Raw genomic sequence first — 19,804 nt, 5'->3', positions numbered from 1 at the left:
GGCCTAACACTAAAATACCTTGAGCCTAACCTAAGCTAACACTAAGATAGTTTGAGAGCACCAGGAAGTTTGAAACATTTTAAATCTAAAATAGCCCAAAATATCTCAAAAATTAGTTCGTGTCTTAAAATCATAATAAAAGGGCAAATGTTTTCAAAAATAAACGTACTAAAAAAATACAGCACCACAATTAACAACAGTGTAAAAGTTGTAATAAATCTTTCGTATATAGAGGTGCCGAGTTATAGTGTCCCGAAATTCTCTGTTCCCAAAAAGTCACCTGTCTGTCTTTGTAGCCTGAAAGCAGGGGACAAATTCGAGCCGATGCTTTTCGTGTTTTATTTATCTGGCGATATTTCATTTCAGAAGGAAATACACTTTTTAATGGGCTGTCATTGCTGTGACATTTATCTGTGTCTGTTTTCTGGCCTCATTAGTCCGCAGAGATTGCAGACTTATCTAGACACGAACAAAAAGGAGAGAGAGGCAGAGGGAGGATGTTACGTTCGCTTACCGTGTATAGAATTCTCACGTGAACTATAACACCATAATAACTAAACCGTGGCTTAAAAACTAATTAAATGTAGACAAAGAAGAGGCGCGTTCGGGTAACTCTTTTTTATGTACCTCGCAGTCACCAAAGAGCCATTAAAAGACGCGTAACACGAGATTACACATGTTGCTGTTAACACTCAACATACCACCGATAAAAGATACGGATATTACAACATAATTTAAAATATGAAAACGCATCTAACATAACTTAATCCATTCGGTTTTTCCGCTAGTTAATAGGTATACGTTTGATAAACCTTCAAGGTTTTTCATTATCATGGCACTAGCAAAATAATTCTTTATAGATTGATAAACAAATTAAGGAAATTTGTTCATCACCAAAGGGGGTGGGATCGAAAGAGGAAGTCTCCCCCAACACTGTACCATAAAAAGTTCGTGGCGGTCTCACCCCCATAAAAAGTAATGGGGGTTAGATGAGGGTGAAGGTAGGGGGGATCGAAAGAGGGTAGGGGGGATCGAAAGAGGGTGGTAGGGGGGATCGAAAGAGGGTAGGGGGGATCGAAAGAGGGTGGTCACCTGAGTAAAACCCCATAAAAAAATTGCGGCGGTTTCACCCCCATAATAGTTAAATAATGTTTTACCTAACTTTCTCAATATTTTTATGTATTTTTCATTAGTTTTACCTTTGAATATTGTTTACATGCCTAGAAATGTATAATAAATATTTACATGCCTAGAAATGTATAAAAATTGACACACTCTCGATCCCCCCCAAGGGGGTGGGGGCCATCATCTAGACCTTTACCAAAAACTTTTTAAGTTCTATTCGATTGGGTGTTCTAACAGGTTAAGCTAATGATTAAATTGTGACTGCCAATACATTGAAGTTATTTCTTAGACCATTTTTACGCTCTTTGTTTCGTAACGTCACAGTTCTATCACTTTGTCCTACATAATCTGCGTCTTGTGTTTGTTACGTCTTCAACTAACGAGAACAAGTACGTTATACAAAACGCAAATTCGCGAGAACTTTAACGTGAAGTTTTATTAAATTTTAACAGGTAGAACTGATTAAATACGAAAATAGGGAGAATATCTAAACTTTAGGTACCTACTTTTCCGCGGTACAGAGCCCACGGTGCGACTAGTGTTTGACCTCGCTTGTAAATGTCATCACCAGTTGTTGTAGATCTTCGTGAAAATAACAGTATCTAATTAATGGTGTAGTGTAGGTCTACACCATACCATCATCGGATTTACACACACAAAGATAAGCAGTTACACATATGTGGGTCTACGTGTGTTATACTGGTGCGCGGTTTCAATTTAAAAATGACTTCATGCCCTAAACATCTTCGTTTTAATTGCTCCGAAGATGATGTTTATAGACAATAAAAAACCGCACGCAACAACACAAGTCGACCCGCCATTTAACCCCTAATGTGAACTGTAGTGTACAGATCAATTGATCGAGCGGCGGCAAAGAACGCGTTTTTGTTCAGAGGTGACTCTATACATAATTCTTGTAACGTTGTCACGTTTTTATAAAAATGAGCAGGAAATGTCAGAACAGCTTTATCAAAATCTTTTTCAACCGCAAGAATTTGAAATGGAGAACCGGGTTCCGAAAATTGGTGACCAAAATATGTAGTGACTTAAAAATTGCATATTTTTGTGATTCAACACTTTACAGGACAACGGACAAAATGAAACAACAATTTTGTTTCATTTGATCATACATAAATTTTCGGTAAACACCTTCAGCTTATCGTTACCCTCTCCCATGGAAAATTCTGTGTGAATCTGTGCAGTTATTAATTAAAAATTGTTTCATAGTGGCAGAAACAGGAGTTAGGAGGGGTAGAGGTACATCTAGATTAGATTACTGTTCGCAAATTGTTAAGGATGTGGGCTGTTCTAGTTTTAGGGAAATGCGAAGTTTAGCTCAGGATAGGAAAGAGTGGAGGTACGTGTCCAACCAGTCTTAGGACTGACGACCCTATGATGAAGATAATACTTTCTAATAACAGTACCCATCTATCGAAAGTACTGCCTATTAGGGATGGGCGATATGCATCGATGTTTCAACTATCGATTTATTTTGGGGAAAACATCGATATTTTTAGCCGATATTTTTCTAGGTCGAAATATCGATAGTCGATGGAATAATTTGAACTATCGACATCGTTGAGTGATCTACCTACAGAGGGTATACCGAGGTATAAATTTTATCTATGATAAGATTACCTATTTTATATTAATAAATTATTTTAATTATTTGAATAAAAAATAAATTGAAAATTCGAATTATCATTTTTGTATGTTTATTCTAGAGATAATTATAATTTTTTTAAATTTTCTCATTTCCAATATCGATATCAACAATCGATGTTTCAATTTTTTTCTAAGAACATCGATAATTCGATCGCGAAAATTTTAAAAAATCGATAGTTCGATGTTGATGTTTTTTTACGGATATCGCACATCCCTACTGCCTATACTTCTGTAGTAATATTGTACATAGCTAGTTAAGTAATAAATTAATTTGTTGTTAGTTTTGACAACGTTTTCCTATAGCAGTTGTTAATAACACTTGCTTTTCATTAATTGACCTGCTTCTTCTAAGAATCCGCGGTGTTAACAAAGCTCACTTTGTTACCGCCGTTATCGCCGCCAATTAGATCGATTACACCGACACGAAATGATGCGCGTTAGTTGTGAAAGAAAGAGTGAAGTCTGATTTTTAACTAGCGAGTGTTTGTTTGTAATAATAAAGTGGGTCTCTCTTCGAGAGATGAAGTTTATGGCAACGTTTCAAAACTACGATAACCTGCGTGACCCCGAGCGTAAACGGTTAAACACAAAGTTTTATAATTACTTCTACTTTACCAATTTTTATTACAAAAGTCTACATCTGCAATATAATCAATCGATAGAAGATTTTCTGGATCTGTAGAAACAGTTTATGAATTCAAAATAGTACCTGCATACTTCCCGAATTTCTTCTGATTTTAGGGAATTGTTTCTTGAGCCGAAACTAGAGTACAAACAACACGCCGATGATCCTTTCCCGATATTGAGAAAATGTGATTTTTTAGCTAAAAGGGAATGCTGTACTATCGTTCTTGAAATCAAGAGAAAATGTCAAACTTCGGTTTTATACATTTTGTAAAATTTTGTAGGTAAATTATAATTTCATTTGTTTTGCATAGGAATAAATCGAAAACGCGATCAACATCAATAAAGACAGTACAACTGTAGGGATAGATATACAGGGGTAAAAGATTAGTGACAGATGATACAGCAGCATCCAGCAAGCAGGAGTTAGAGATAGCTTTAAGTAAAATGGAAGCGGTATTGACGAAACAGTATTAAAAATAAAAGTAAAACAAAAATACTGGTATGAAAGGGAAGAAAAAGTAGGAAAAGAGCGAATATAAAGATAGGAGACGAAAGATTAGAAGAAGTGGCCGATTTTGGGTATCTAGGAAGTCAGATAAGTCAGGGCAAAAAGGGTAAGTAGTAAGGATATAACCCAGAGGATAGCGCAGGGTAGAGTCGCCTTCAATAAAAAGAAGTCACTTCTATGTTCGCGAACGGTTAATTTATAAATTCGAAAAAGATTGTTAAAGGTGTATATTTGGAGCGCGGCAAAGAAAAGGTTGGAAGCGTTTGAAATGTGGTGTTACAGTCGAATGATGAGGATACCGTGGATAGGGAATGTTAGAAATGAAGAGGTATTAGAAAGAATAGGAGAACAGAGGACTGTGTAGAAGTCAATAAGAAACAGACGATAATAAGTTGGTAGGACACCTTCACAAAATGAAGGTCTAGTCAGAGACATATTAGAAGCAGAAACAACAGTAAGAGGTAGACCTAAGAGGGATGTTGTAATTTTAGGGAAATGCGAAGATTAGCTCAAGATACCAAAGAGTTGAGGTGCGTGTCCTACCAGTCTTAAAACTGACGACTTTATGATGATGATGAGGTATCAAAAATCTGTTGCTAATTATTTTAATTTATCGTAATTTCATTAAACGATTATCCGTCGTCCATTGACGAAAACGCATCGAGTTATGAATGAACGAAATGTCGGTGTTCTTGAATGAACGTGAGGTAAGTAAGAGTCAACAAAGGCGCACCTGTGACAGGTAGTACGTATGGCTACCTGTTGCCCATTCATGAAATACGCCTGATCGCATTTTCTTCTGTTTTGTTGCCATTGGCTCAGGTGCGAAGGCGGACCGTAGCTCTCGCACCTGCTCACAAAACAGCGTAAATTCGTTTTCACCTGGACGTTTACTCAATCACAAAATGGCATCCATCGACATACCTATCAAAACTTTCTTGTACTTCCTATGCGCGCACAATAAAAGTTTTTTTAGTTAACTTTTTAAAATGTTATTTATTCTGATTTTACATATATCGTGAAGGAATGAAGTGGGTATTCGAAATAATTACTCGTATTCAAAATCCATTCAATCTTAAGATCCGATCCTTCATAGGAGCAATCTTTTCTAATCTTTCAATGAAATGCACCAATAACGAGTTCGGGATATTGAGTGAGAATTTGACTGAGTTGAATACAGCTCGGTAATCTGTCTCAATTCGCAGCTTTATGCTACCAATTTGGTAACAAGGTAGATTTTCGAATTTTCGTTGAACTACCTTGAGCAGACCATAAAATAAAGGACACGTTTGACCGGAGACCCACGGAATTCATTTGATCTACAACATAATGCGGAACACCCAACAAAAGGCGATTTTACGAATTTTACATATTGGCTCCGGTATGCGTAAGTTCAAAGAGAAAATGACTATATTTGGAATGATACGAAATGAACATATTATAATGAAGAATGTCGTCGGTTTCACAGAATGAGTCATTCAACTGTTACTTCCGATAACAAAACCGCAACGTTATTAGATAATAAGTATTATTGACTGTAGGAAGTGTGGACATATGTAAATGAAGTCGCATAATTAAATTGTATTTACATTGAAATGTGTGTCTTAATTTGTTTATAGTTCTGATGCACATAATTCGCGAACTCGAAACCAAAACAATTGATGATGCTCATTGCAGGAATTAAAGTTAATCCGATCGAAACCTACTTATTACAGCAGAATCCGCTTACGTATAATGATATCGAAAGGGAATGACAAACACGTCATACTAAGCGGGTGTCGTACAAAGCATAGTCTTAGAAAATAAACAACTTTGTATTTTGGTTGTATATAATTATTAACAGAAAAATAAAAAGAATGATGAATTGTAATATAAGAAGGGTCAGAAAAATGAGCGAAAATGTTATTATTATTATTCATTTGGGTTACTATAACCGGATATGATTTCTTGAGAATCAATTATAATAAACGATATGTCATTTTAAACGGAGTCATTATATCCAAACTATCCTATACAGAATTTAATATGAAAACCAAAGTTAACACTGCAATTACTTTATATTAAGCGGTTGGCCAATACAGTCGGAGTCATAATAAACGAATTCCACTGTAGTTTTATTTAACATCGGGATTTTACGATTTAAACTCAAATGTTTCTAAAGGAGATCATAGCTTTACCAGTGTTGATTGGTTTATGTAGTTTCCTATCGATTTTATGAATTTGTTTGTCGAATAACAATAGAAAAACCGACTCAAAAGCATTCTACACCGAGACTAGGGTCCGAAAAAGCGATAATTTACTGCATCTGGTTTTTCGTGTCATATCTCCGGATGACATCTATGCACGTTGTGAATACTAAAAACTGAGAAAGTTACAGAGTTCTGTCGACATGTACTGACGAAAATAAACCATTTCCCGGTCCTCAAGAGGTCGTTTATATTCCTATATTCGACCCGGGGAAAATTCGTTCGTTTATTCCATCACAAAACCATCCAATTTTCTTTGAGCATATTTTTTATCACTATGTGTACACGTATACTAAGTTTTCCGCATCAAACTAATCAGAATAAAAGTTCTTTCGTAGTTTGATGATAAATAATTGTTATGTTGTTAAAAAGTTCCTATATTTAATGAACATTTAAATTTATTTACTACTGCTTTGTGTTATAATGACCTTTGATGAGGTGGTAACATAGTACTGACGTAAGTTTATTTGTTATCAAAGGAAACAAGACTTTTGCTTCTATCTTTTCTGGTCATTGAAATGTTTAGCCTATTTATTATCATTTAAACAACAAAAAGTGCGTATGAAAGTTCTAATCACAGAAACTAGGTAATTCACACAATACGTGCATGTTTATCGTCGCTATGAAACTAAATAATATGCAACAGAAATGGGAAAGTGGGGAATGTGTTTACAAATCAACATTAATCCAGACTTATTTACTAGAAATGTTAATCTGGAATATCATAAACATAAACATGTTTATACCACCTTCTCTTCGTGTAGTGTATAGCAATAGAAAAAATTGATTTCCTTGAAGAATCATTACTAGATCTGTGATATACTGCTACAAGAATTTTAGAGTGTAGATTAAATCAATATGATGCTAATGGAAATAATGAGATTGATTGTAAGCACCTACATCTTCAATGCGTTCGAATTATCTCCTATATGGAATTATATTTGTATCATGTAAAATTCTTGTTGTAGTATAATTTTCTTCAATAAATAACCGCTTAATTAAAGCGAAAACAATATTTGAATTGATTCCGTTTCATCGTTATTAACATTTACAAATAAAATTGTTTGTTGTTCTGTGTGTGTTTATGATGTTAATCGGTCTGTTATATGTACATATAGTAAATAAACATCTGTTTGAAGACGTGATTACTAATAATTTCCAACGATTAAATATTTATTTAATATTTGTACCGGCCATTCCACCGTGTTCGTTATTATTTGAGGTACCTATAATAATAATAGAATTTCAAATATTTGTGAAAGTTTTATCAACCAAACATAGTCCATACCTTTGCCCACAATTCTGTAGATAGCATTCGTTCTATATGTTATTGTCTAAAGTGAGAAATTATACTATTATTTAACGCTAGTATAACATACATTTTTCCAAGTAAAAACCCACTAAAGTATTCTAAAACCCACATGCATCTAAGTATATATATCAAGCTGTAATATAACAATTCTTTTGAATTGCAAAGCATAATTAATAATACGTGACCGCTTGCACCAATCGGTGCATCCGTCAGTGTGCTATCTTATCAAAATAAGGAAACTGAAATGACTAAGTCATTAGGTATACTGTGCATGTTTACAATAAATTTTATAATAACGTAATCACAGAAATGAAACTGGAAGGAAAAATACAGGGAGGTCAATCATTTTTTTTTTAAGAATTAGACAGGATTTCAGAAGAAAATACATGTAGGATTGCAGCAAGGGTTTGTACATCGATTTAACTGTATTTCTGAAGAACAAAATAAATATACACTATTAGTAATTCCATGTCCATGCTCATGTGGTGGCATCTCAATTTTTTTGTGTAAAGAAATGACTACATAGTATGTTATGTAGATATATCTACGTAATTAGTTGATTGGTCAAGGATAATACTGCTAGCTGTTGTGTTAAGGCTACGAAGTCTAATTAAAATTCATCACGAAACAATAGACCACATGACCGTAACATATCACCAATTCCAAAAAGTGTCAGATACGCCGAAGGATTTACCTTTACTTGAAAATAGTTTTTAATTTTCAACGGAAAAAGTCTAATTTCAAGTTGAAAACTCGTCAATAATAATGAATTTGCTAGATATGAGAAGGTTAAATGCAAATCGTATTGGGTACATGTAAACTACAACCCAAAGGACCCGGGTTCGATCCTCGGCGAGGGTGTAACAGTAGCGACAATTTTTCCTTATTGATTTGAGGCAACGGATAAAAATTAAATGAATTTTCACGTTAACATTGCAAACTTCATATACAATTAGTTAGTTTTTTTTTTCATCATCATCATCATCATAAGGTCGTCAGTCCTAAGACTGATTGGACACGTACCTCCACTGTTTTCTATCCTGAGCTAATCTTCGCATTTTCCTAAAACTAGAACAGCCCACATCTTTAACTATTTACGAACAGTAATCTAATCTAGGTCTACCTCTACCCCTCTTAACTCCTGTTTCTGCCTCTAATATGTCTCTGACTACACCTTCATGCCTGAGAAGGCGTCCTACCAAACTATCTCGCCTATTTTTTATTGACTTCCATAGAGTCCTTTTTAACCTTTTCTACCCACGTTATCCTCGTTTTTTTTTTTTATGGTAAAATTAAGTTTTAAGTTAAATTAATGTAAAATTAAGTTTTTATGGTAAAATTAAGTTATCCACCAGAAAAGTCGCGGTTTATTAATTTTTTATTTGACCATGACCGCTGGTAGCAGTAACACAGCTTCTAATTTTTAGTGGTGCACATAAAAGCGTAGTATATGTTGTTGTTGAATGACGTTCTGCTCATAAAGAATTCTATTTGGCCATCTTCCAATTGTTTCTTGTCTCGTTCGCGATAAAAAGGCATGTAGAATGAACAGGGGATCGCGACATAAAAAACTTCACCTCATTAACATTATTAATGTACATTATAACCGGTTAAACAATGTTGTTTCACTCTGGCTTTGTGCCGAGAAGGTGTGAAAACCGTGTTGCCGCTAACTTAATTTTTACGCTGTCATTGGATTGCCAAAATTTTATGGATCTTTTTATTACTACGTAAAATATTTTTTGGTCACCTCCAGTACAATTGTATCGCCCATTGTTTATAAAAACAATTTAGAAACGATTAAAATCATTATTAACAAAACACATCCAGCAAAACATTTTTTTGGATTTAAATAAGCAAATTTTGTTATCCAAATTAGCAAGTTATTGTTATTAATTTTGTTATATTCAGGTATAATGTATTATACAATATGATATATGAAAAAATATTGATGTTGGAGCATCTCTTTCCTGATAGTTTGTAACGTTTTTCTCAGTTTGTCTAAATTTTAATTAATTATAATGTTGTTATATGATGAAACCTAACGAAATTTGTTTTATAAAAATAAAGGATTAGTGTAGTCTGTCAAAATTGTAATTTTTGACAGGTGTTAATTTGCTAATGTATCCAGGTTGTTAAAGACTATGAATACTACAAGAAGCCCAGGTAAGTCTACTGATTCCTTTACATAAACAGCTAGATGCTGCAGCAGTTAAAAACGATATAAACCATCTTCGCCTCGAAAGTAGTAATGATAATTCTATGAAAATATATTACCTACCAAGGTATAAAAACCCATATAATCTGTATAATTGTCTTTACATTATTATCGTCAATTAATTTTTATACAAGCAACATGCACATTTCTATAAAGTTTTTAAAATTTTGTGTTCCAAGAACTTTTAAAAAACCGAGTGTAGTGGACATTTCTTAGAACGTTCTGAATGCATCAAGAAGAAATTAAAAATAACCCCTTAAACTACCGGCAAACATTTATGATCAAAGGACATAATCATGAAAGCAATCTTTTAGTTATTGCTGTAAATGATTAAAAGATGGAATAAAAAATCACCAGAAAAAGTAAAATCTCATGGTACTTCAATAATAAATACTCTTTTTGGACAAAATAAGTCTTCCTCTTCTAGGAATTTATGAACTTTTTCGAATCATAAATTCTTAATGTCGTATACTTTTCAAAATGCTATCTAAAACAAATACGTCCGCCAAATCCAAAATACCAAAAGTAACAATGAAAACGTAAAATCCTAGAAGAGCATTATTCAGGAGATGGTAGAGAAGTGCCTAGGCAATTCATAAATTACAATTTTCGCATTAGTTTCGCATAATACGACATTGCACATAGCATACGTGTGTATGAGATGACCTAAATTCGCGATGATTTACGTAAGGCAAAACATAATAAATTGTTTACGAAACCATTAGGAAAGGCGTATAGCGGTTGGTCGATCGTTGAGATCCAAATCCTTGCCTCCAAGTTCCTTATCTTCGCCTCATTGGCCTACTAAAGAAATACGCCGGAACATCCTCTCATGTATGCTTACTACCTTCTCTATATCCCCCGATCATCAGTAAAACTGTTTACAAAACTGAACGCGATCAAACTTTTATTTTCCTGCCCGAAAACAACCAAAAATAATAAACGAATTGTTGCGAACTGTTGAATAGCCAAGTGTTTTCATATCCGTTTTGCAAAAACAATAAATTACTAATGAATTATCCTTAAATCGTCCTGCGTAATTACTTACAAAGAATTCGTATACACTAGAAATTGTTAATTTTTTTTTCTTGAACACCAGGGAATTAAATACTAATGTCAGTCCCGTTAAATCTTGAAAAAGTTATTATATAAATCGTTAAAGTAGAAGCAGTTTTTGGTTTCCGCTGTTATGCCATCACCATCGCTTACAATCATTAAATCCGACAATCATAAAGATATTCACTAAAAGCTAGTATAACTATGAAAATCTATCTGTTATATTTGCAATCACTTAGATTCGCTTCATTGACGTCCAGAATCATTCTGTGGCATTAATGTCCATAGTCATTGCAAATACTATTGCACTTGCTTATAATATATGACATCAATGGATGAATCTTTAAAGAATCATTGTGAGTAGGTGCTCACAGTGTACCCTTCTCACTGACGTGTACGACGATATTTGAGTTCGTCATATACCTTAGCTAATATCTAGATAGATAAAAATTTAATTTCAACTCACCATTAAGCAGAATATTCGTTTGTTATCATCACCAACACATCCGTTCCACTGGTCGTTCATCAACATCTGCAAAAAAGACAGAAATGAGCTACTTATTGTAGTGGAGCCTTTTTAAATATTACAATTGTTTAGTTCCACCTCAAGATTAGAGACCAAAAATTTTATTATCTAAACACAAATAACCTGGATATTAATAGGAGATCTAGGGTGCAATTCAATTCTTTAAACTAGATCTAGGATGCAACTCAATTCTTTAAGCTAGATCTAGGGTGCAATTCAATTCTTTAAACTAGATCTAAGATGCAACTCAATTCTTTAAACTAGATCTAGGGTGCAATTCAATTCTATAAGTTAGTTCCAATATGTGATGTTATGAGAGGAGATAGATCCTTAATGAAGTCAGTCGGATGACATTTTACATAATTCTAAAAATTTAACAAAACTTAATTTGTTTAATTCTGTTACAGTTCCATTACTTGCAAACGGGGTTCCTAACGAAGAAGATGTCCGACCGGGCACAGATTGTTTCATCAAGTGCCCCCAATGCCAAAAAAGCTGTCAGACATTTCAGTCTCTCAAGGAGCACATGGAGGTGGCGCACGCTGACGGGAACATAGCCCTAGAGAACGGCGTAGGACTCTCCCTGCCCAGTGCATCACCCACGCCAAGTCTCACGCCCGGAAACGGAGGTCCTTACGGCTGCTCCCAGTGCACCACCTCCTTCGGTACCAAAGATCAGTTGGAAAAACATGAACTTTTGCACTCGCCAAACGCACAAGTGGTAAGTGTAAGTCATCACTTATTTTTTTTAACCCTATAGCATTTTTGCGATTCCTACAGTAAGTCACTGCCCAAATCGAAGATGATTAATATCAACCAAGCGGCAGATTACCGCCATCTGCCGTTAACTTCAATATTTCATTCATAGATTTGCGCACTTTACATCGCATCCTAGATTAATCTAGGGCTAATAGGTCTATTTACGGTTAAGGGTTAAACTGAAGCCACAATTAGTAGCAACGCTGTTTAAGGGCTGCAAGTAAATTGGCGTGATGCTGAGATCCAAAGTAGTGATGGTTTTTTTTAGCAAACTAGTTCTCGATAACTAGTTCCCCAATACGAACTAGTTCTTTAAAATATGAAATCTGAGTTCTGGAATTGGAATTGGAAGTGAACGATAATTTTGGTAATTCTTTTTGATATTTACGAAATAGTTCGCCAAAAAGAATCGTTCTTTTTAATAATTAATTGACTAGTCCAAAGATATCACTGGCTTTTGTGTCAGTTTGATGATTTATAAAAACCAGCTATGATGGGATTAGAAAAATAAGTTCGAACCTCTGCTAAACGCCTTCCGAATCGTCTAGGGTTACTTGGAAACGTCATTAAAATTTCTAGACATGTGTGATCAAGTTTGTATCATCCATATCCCAGGTTATTACGCGTAGATCTAAGGTCTAAATTACAAGTAGTATACCACTTGTGTAATTAATACTCCGCTGTTCGTTGTTTTTTATTTCGCGCGTCTGTGTAACACTAACCTTGCCTGGCGTCGATGTTTTTCCAACAGAAAATGGTAATTGTCCCTATCCCGTTTCCTTAAATAGGACTGCGTTTCTGTTTCTTTGTCGTACTAATAAAAAACTGGGAGTCGACACTCCTGAAGGAAGAAACATTTGTTTTGTAGGGGCGCGAACGCATGTACATACGTATTGTCACAAAAAAAAAGAGTAATGTGCATGAGATGAGCCTAATGGTTTTTTAAATGAACAACTGGATCGTCATTAACACGCATAAGGTTAAACTGAAACCTTACAAACATGTGGTCTTTAAAATTATCAATGCGCAAGCAGAGACAAATGCTGCGTGTGCGAATTCCCTGTCTCGATAACGTGTTTTTATTTTTCAAATCCTTTATCATATTTAACAGACCTTTTTCTGAATAAATACTGGTATGCAAGGGAAGGAAATGTAGGGAAAGAGCGAATATAATGATATGAGACAAAAATTAGAAGAAGTGGCCGATTTTAGGTATCTAAGAAATCAGATAAGTCAGGACGGAAGGAGTAGTAAGGATATAAAGCAGAGGATAGCGCAGGGTCGAGTCGCCTTCAATAAAAGGAAGTCGAAACATGTGGTGTTACAGGCGAACGATGAGGTACCGTGGATAGAGAAGGTTTGAAATGAAGAGATATTAGAAAGAATAGGAGAACAGAGGACTCTATGGAAATCAATAAAAGGCGAGATAGGTTTGTAGGACACCTTCTCAGGTATAAAGGTCTAGTCAGAGATATATTAGAGGCAGAAACGGGAGTTAGGAGGGATAAAGGTAGGCCTATATTAGATTACTGTTCGCAAATAGTTAAGGATGTGGGTTGTTCTAGTTTTAGGGAACTGCGAAGATTAGCTCAGGATAGGAAAGAGTGGAGGTACGTATTCAACCAGTCTTAGGACTGACGACCTTGTGATGATATGTAACCAACTATACAACCGAGTAGAGACATTTAGACCCGCTTTTCTTTTGTCATTGTTTATTTCCAACAAATGTTACTGCTTTTTCTCTTGTGGTTGTTAATCTATCATCATCATAGAGTCGTCAATCTTAAGACTGATTAGACTCCTGTATCTGCTTCTAATATATCTCTAACTGGTCTGAGGAGTTGTCCTACCAATCTGTTTCGCCTTTTTCATATTCACTACTATTATCTTCTCCTATTTTTTTTTTTTGACGATTATAGGAGTATGTTCACGACTTTTGCTTACAACTGTACGTCCAATTACATGGTATTAAGACGGAAAACTGTAATATACAAGACGCCATGTTGTTTACCGTCTAGCGAGCGCACTTTCGTGAGAAAGTCATAATTCGAAACAATAATGACCATAATGGCAATGCGCGCAGCAAACTCGGTGTCCAAATTAAAAGGCCAACTGGCAATGTAACTGCTTTACACATAAAGTCAACGCCCTTTTTAATTAAACTTATCTACTCATCGTCCAAGGTTTATTATTGACTAGTTAAATACTTGACATCGTGAAGTGAAAAGGTTAGCGTGGGGTTAAGATCAAATGGATGAATTGACGTAACAAGAAAGAAGCATTCGGCAAACGACAACGATTTTATACAGTAATACACAAATAAAAACAGCTTTACAGCTTTACAGAATAGAATTTCCCAGTTATCGTCACGCACCTACAGTTTTCTTGCAAAGTTCGAGTTGTACATGGAGATGACAGATAAATTGTTACAAGCTGCGTGCGCAACCTATGTCGTCACCAATAGATGCCGTTATGGGGGATGTTCAATTCGTTCACATTCAACTATTTTGCTATTATTACGGTCACTATTTTGCGTATTACATTGTACATTTGTTAACAAAAATTCATTGTAAGGATGGATGGCCTAGAGACCGCTGAGTTATTAGTGTTATAACGAACCTTGTTCTTAATTATACAAAAACGGTTTCGAAATTAATGGTTGTTCGATAAGAGCGGCACTATCGTTTATTTGGCACTAATTTGCCCGTTCGTTGTGCTCTCGCTTCCTGGTGGTTGACCTCCTTAACAAATCATCAGAGAGTGCTGCGACTGCTGTCGCTTGTTTAATAAACACCTAATGGATTCTAGATAAACGGTTTCAATTAAACATCACGCCGTTTACGTAACTGTCTGTACGCATTTACACTTAGGAATAAACCGAATTTCGTAAGATCGTAATTATTTTAGATACCATAAGTACCTAACTATAAAAAGGAATAGATAATAGAAAAAAGCCCCTATAACAAGGGCAGTAATCACCCTTGGTTGTACCTATTCATTGTTACATAAAAACTAAAGCAACACATAGGAGCTAAGACAGTACTATACCATATTTTTCATGAGACCTAGGTTCATATCATTCTAAATTACCTCTACCAGCGATTTACATACATATATACTACTTCAGAATTGCTACTAATTACGTAACTGCTCATGTATCTACAGTTATCGATGATTATAGAAATAGAAAAATACATTTTCTCCATTTAGAAGTAGATTTGAATCTACAAAATCTTCATAACTTCTATAAATCAATAGGTAGAGGTAATTTAGAATGAAATAAACCTTACCCTTTCTGAATTACCTATGTATACACGTTTTTATAGGCATGACTAACATTCTAGGATATTTTCAGTAGAATTACTGAATGTAACATAATAGCAAGACCTCTAGTAATGAATTAACAAACAAACAAATACAAAATAAAAACCGATTTTCTTGCACAATGCGTTAGAAAAAAACAGATAGTGTTGTTGGGGTTATTGGCCCATCGTGTACTTCTGTCGTCAACCCCTTCCAATAGTGTGGATGCAATAATTAATAGCAGTGTTATTAGTAAAGGGTATGTTACACGTTCGTTAGTTATTTTAATAAACAAATGGTAGTGTTGAATGACATCGGGATCCGTCGCGGTAACGAAAAGGAACGCAATTGAATGTTACAAAAAGCGAACAGTGGCAACATGTGCTTCGCTACAGACCGTGTGAAAGGACTAACCTCCTTCTTCTGACATCAAAAAATGATCCAGGGCCAATGGCTCTGGATAGATTTACGTTATACATGTTACAACAACTGCGGAAATGAAAATCGCGTTGAAAACAATCGCTTACGATAAACTATTATCAAAGTATTTTTGTAACAAAATAATAAGTACTTAGATAATGTTAGCTAATTAATTTGAGGATTAGTGACATCATACTTAATTAAAATCAAACTCTTGAAGATAATACAATCTGAGTTTTACCTTTTACCAATTTAAACTACTGAAAATATACATACGTGCTATTAAAAAATGGTCTTGGTGCATTGATTGTAGTCGTTTGGCATATTATATGTAGCTGTGTTAGTTTCGTTTGGTTTGGTTTGGCGTAAACTAGCGATCGACATTTAATATAAACAAATGCGTTCGTGTAATTCTAGTTTTATTAATGTGCGGCTACGTTCTCAAGTAAAGCAATTCTGCTGTGTTAACTTCTTGTATACAAGTACAATAAACGTCGTGTAAACAAACAATACTGACAAGCACTTATGTCCCAGCCAGTAAATCACATAAAACTGGGTTAAGCACGTGTAATTTTTTCTAAAATTCTATAAATCAAACAAACGTTCTAAATTTGTTCGAAATATTCGAAAGTACACGCAATAGTACGTAAACATTAAGTGTAGGTAAATAAGGATTGCATTTTTGCACTCCCTTCTTGATCATTTCAATCCCAAATACATAAATATTAAATACATAAATGCAATTATAATATTCGATTAATATGTATAATAAAAGTAAGTATATATAGTTTGTCCCTATGTGCCGTTAAATCTTCGGGGTTAAAAGCTACTGCCCTAAACGAGTCCTTATGGTCAGTAAAGGTGTTAATTGAGTTCCGGTGTCCAATCAGAACCTTACAGAATGTCACAACCTCTACAATCTAAAGAGTTCGAAAATGTTTTAGAATTTTCTAGAAAGTTCGAGAACGTTCCTGAAAGTTCGAGAATGTTTCCGGATAATACACATTTTCCGAGGTTAGAGAAGTTAGAAGTTTTGAGAATGTTCCGGAATGATACGAAAGTTATAGAATATTCTACAACATTCACGAACATTATGAAATAGTTTTTCTTGAACAAAGGGAGGGAAATCCGGCTTGTAAAAATAAAAATAACAATAATAAGTACCCCTGCTCATAGTTAACCAGTGAAAACTTGAGAAGACCGGGAAATAATAATAGTAATAATAGTATTTCCGATCACTATTGTTAATTTTTTGTTACAGGCATGTAAAATTTGTAATAAAACATTCGCAAATGTTTATCGTCTACAACGACATATGATCAGCCACGACGAAAGTGCTGTCCTACGAAAATTCAAATGTACAGAATGTGATAAAGCCTTCAAATTCAAACACCATCTCAAGGTAAGGCGTAAATTAATTTTGCGTTTAGTTATGTATGCTACAAGGACGCGTTATTAATTAGATATCGGACCTAATAGTTATAAACATTTGTAATTGTTGAGCGTTTTGTTCCAGGAACATATACGAATACACAGCGGTGAAAAACCGTTCGAATGCGGAAACTGCGGGAAAAGATTTTCGCATTCCGGTTCTTATTCTAGTCACATGACATCGAAAAAATGCCTAGTGATGAATCTCAAGTTGGGGAGGACGCGCGGTCCGCCTCCGAATTCCCTCATCGATAAAAATAGAGTTCACAAAAGGCCTTCTAACAGTTCTTTAAACAATAACATCGCAACAAGTCCGAATCACAACACGTACTTGCCAATGCTGGACAAATTTAGCGAAGCCGCCGCCACAGCATTTTTACAAAATTCAATGGCTTCCACCCCAAGAATGCATCCCTTCTATATAACCTCGCCTAACATGCTTAGTTCTTCCGGGGTTGCAATAAGTCCCTATTCGTTACCGTACATTCTAGAACAGCTCCAAGGAAACTCGCCGCATAGACCTCCAGCATCCACGGAACCGGAACTAAAACTGAACGATTCTATACAGAGAAGTGCCTCACCCCCGTCCAATTTGGGCGGAATCGACGATCAACCGGGAGGTCCGAAATCCAACGCTTCATCTTGTGGAGATCTAGTAATGGACGAAGGTGACGACAACAACAAGGTTGAATCTCGTGATACGCCAAAGCCTAACCAATGTTACGACAGCGGGAGTGATTTCGAAGCGGTGAAAAGAATTTTAGAGACGGTTAACGTCACAGTGACCAAACAACTACTCCAAGCAAACATGCAAAAATACTCAGAAACTAATACCAACGAATCTCAACAACGATCTGACGAGGAAACCAAAGAGAACATTTTTTGTTCAACGTGCAAGCAATCGTTTAATAATCAGGACGAGTTGGACGAGCACCTGTGCGACCAAACAGAAGTGAAAAGCGAAGGACTGGCGGCTAAATTAGAAGAGGCTGTCGGCATAAAGTCGGAAGAAGGACAAAATGGAAACCTCAGTTGTACGGACGAAGATCAGGATTATGATAAACACGAAAAACTCTGTGATTACGAAATGGATTGCGAATCGGTTACAACGAGTGATCATGTGTCCGAAGATGGTAGGAAGGTGAGAGTTCGATCGCTCATAGCTGACAAACAACTTCGGGTTCTGAAAGATCATTACACTTTAAATCCACGGCCAAAGCGCGAAGAACTCGTTAAAATTGCCGAAAAGATAAACTTTCCTGTTCGGGTGGTGCAAGTGTGGTTCCAAAATACAAGAGCGAGAGATAGAAGGGAGGGACGAATGGCGAACATACCTTACAGTTTGGGCAGTACCATACAACATAGACTTCCTCCAGTGTTTGTGCCTTCAAACCAACAACTAACTAACCAAACAACTTCATACTCGTTACTACCTTCGCCTCACTACCCGATGGAGCAACCCCTGGATCTCTCAACGAAAAAAAGTACCCATTCAGTAACTTCATCTCCCGCTACCTCACCCCAAAGACCGACTTCTTCTAACCACCATTCCGATTCGGGTGAGGAAGCCGTGAACTTAAGTTGTAAATCTTCTCGGAGCCCCACCCCTGTCCAACAACCTCTTCAAAACCATTACCAAAACTCCAACTCATCTTCCGACATTCAAAGAACACCATCCCCTATGGACTTCAACAATGGAAGTAAACTGGCACGGATCCTTGCCCAGCCAGCCGAACTTGGAATGCCCTCCATGGGACTGGTTCGTATAGAGGGGTTGATTCAAATGGGAGCGTCCGAATTGCCCAACCTTTCGCAACTGTTAAGCAATCGACTGTCCAGAATGAGCCCTGGATCAGAGAAGAACTTGTGGGTGGAAGATAACGAACCCATGATCGCTCACGATCTCAGCCAGGACGAGAAGAAAATGAAACCGATATTGAAGAATTTGGGCAGCCCTAGTCTTGGTGCTTCCGGTGGGGAAGTTGAAGGACAATTTTCCTGTGATCAATGTGATAAAGCATTCTCTAAACAGAGTTCTTTAGCTCGACACAAATACGAACACTCAGGTAAATATCATCAATCTAATTTGATTTGATTGATTTTCAATTCTGGTGTTTCAATAGATTGTAAAAATGTTAACGTAAAACTTGTAACGTTTTGAATATTGTTTGTTACAGGCCAGCGTCCACACAAATGTCACGAGTGCCCAAAAGCATTCAAACACAAGCATCATCTGACAGAACACAAGAGATTGCATAGCGGGGAGAAGCCATTTCAATGTTGTAAGTGTCTCAAAAGATTTTCTCACTCGGGCTCTTATAGTCAGCACATGAACCACCGGTATTCTTATTGCAAACCTTACAGAGAATAAAACGAAGTTTGACGTAGTTAGAAAACAAAAAAAAAAAAGAAACATTTATAAAGTCGTTCGATTATATTGAATATTATCGATTTCCAATACAGCTACGCATGCGCTTGGAAGTGTACAAAAAAAAAAACAATTAATAGCCATGTTCGAATATTGCAAATATGCCAAATGTTTATGCCAAACTATATTGTAAATAAACAATGCGAGAGCAAAAAAAGAGAATATATAAATTAGATATCG

The 19,804-nt window shown here is 35.7% G+C and overlaps 1 protein-coding gene across 6 annotated transcripts in view; it reads left to right on the top strand.

Moving 5' to 3' along the window:
• Window positions 1–19,804, top strand: part of LOC108739234 (zinc finger protein 1) — a 369,964-nt gene that overhangs the window by 345,670 nt on the left and 4,490 nt on the right. For 2 of the 6 annotated variants that reach the window (XM_018473041.1, XM_018473044.1), the window contains 4 exons: window positions 11,691–12,004; window positions 17,027–17,167; window positions 17,282–19,262; window positions 19,374–19,694. In XM_018473041.1, the coding sequence (XP_018328543.1) occupies window positions 11,691–12,004; window positions 17,027–17,167; window positions 17,282–19,262; window positions 19,374–19,567 (2,630 nt within the window). In that variant the 3' untranslated portion in view covers window positions 19,568–19,694. Of the gene's footprint in view, window positions 1–9,608; window positions 9,650–11,690; window positions 12,011–17,026; window positions 17,168–17,281; window positions 19,263–19,373; window positions 19,695–19,804 lie in introns of those variants that run through there. The other 4 variants (XM_018473040.1, XM_018473043.1, XM_018473045.1 and 1 more) reach the window with 3 other exon arrangements.

Source organism: Agrilus planipennis, unplaced genomic scaffold (assembly GCF_000699045.2).
Source record: "Agrilus planipennis isolate EAB-ADULT unplaced genomic scaffold, Apla_2.0 scaffold140, whole genome shotgun sequence".
NCBI lineage: Eukaryota > Metazoa > Arthropoda > Insecta > Coleoptera > Buprestidae > Agrilus > Agrilus planipennis.
This window is presented reverse-complemented; position numbering and strand designations above follow the sequence as displayed.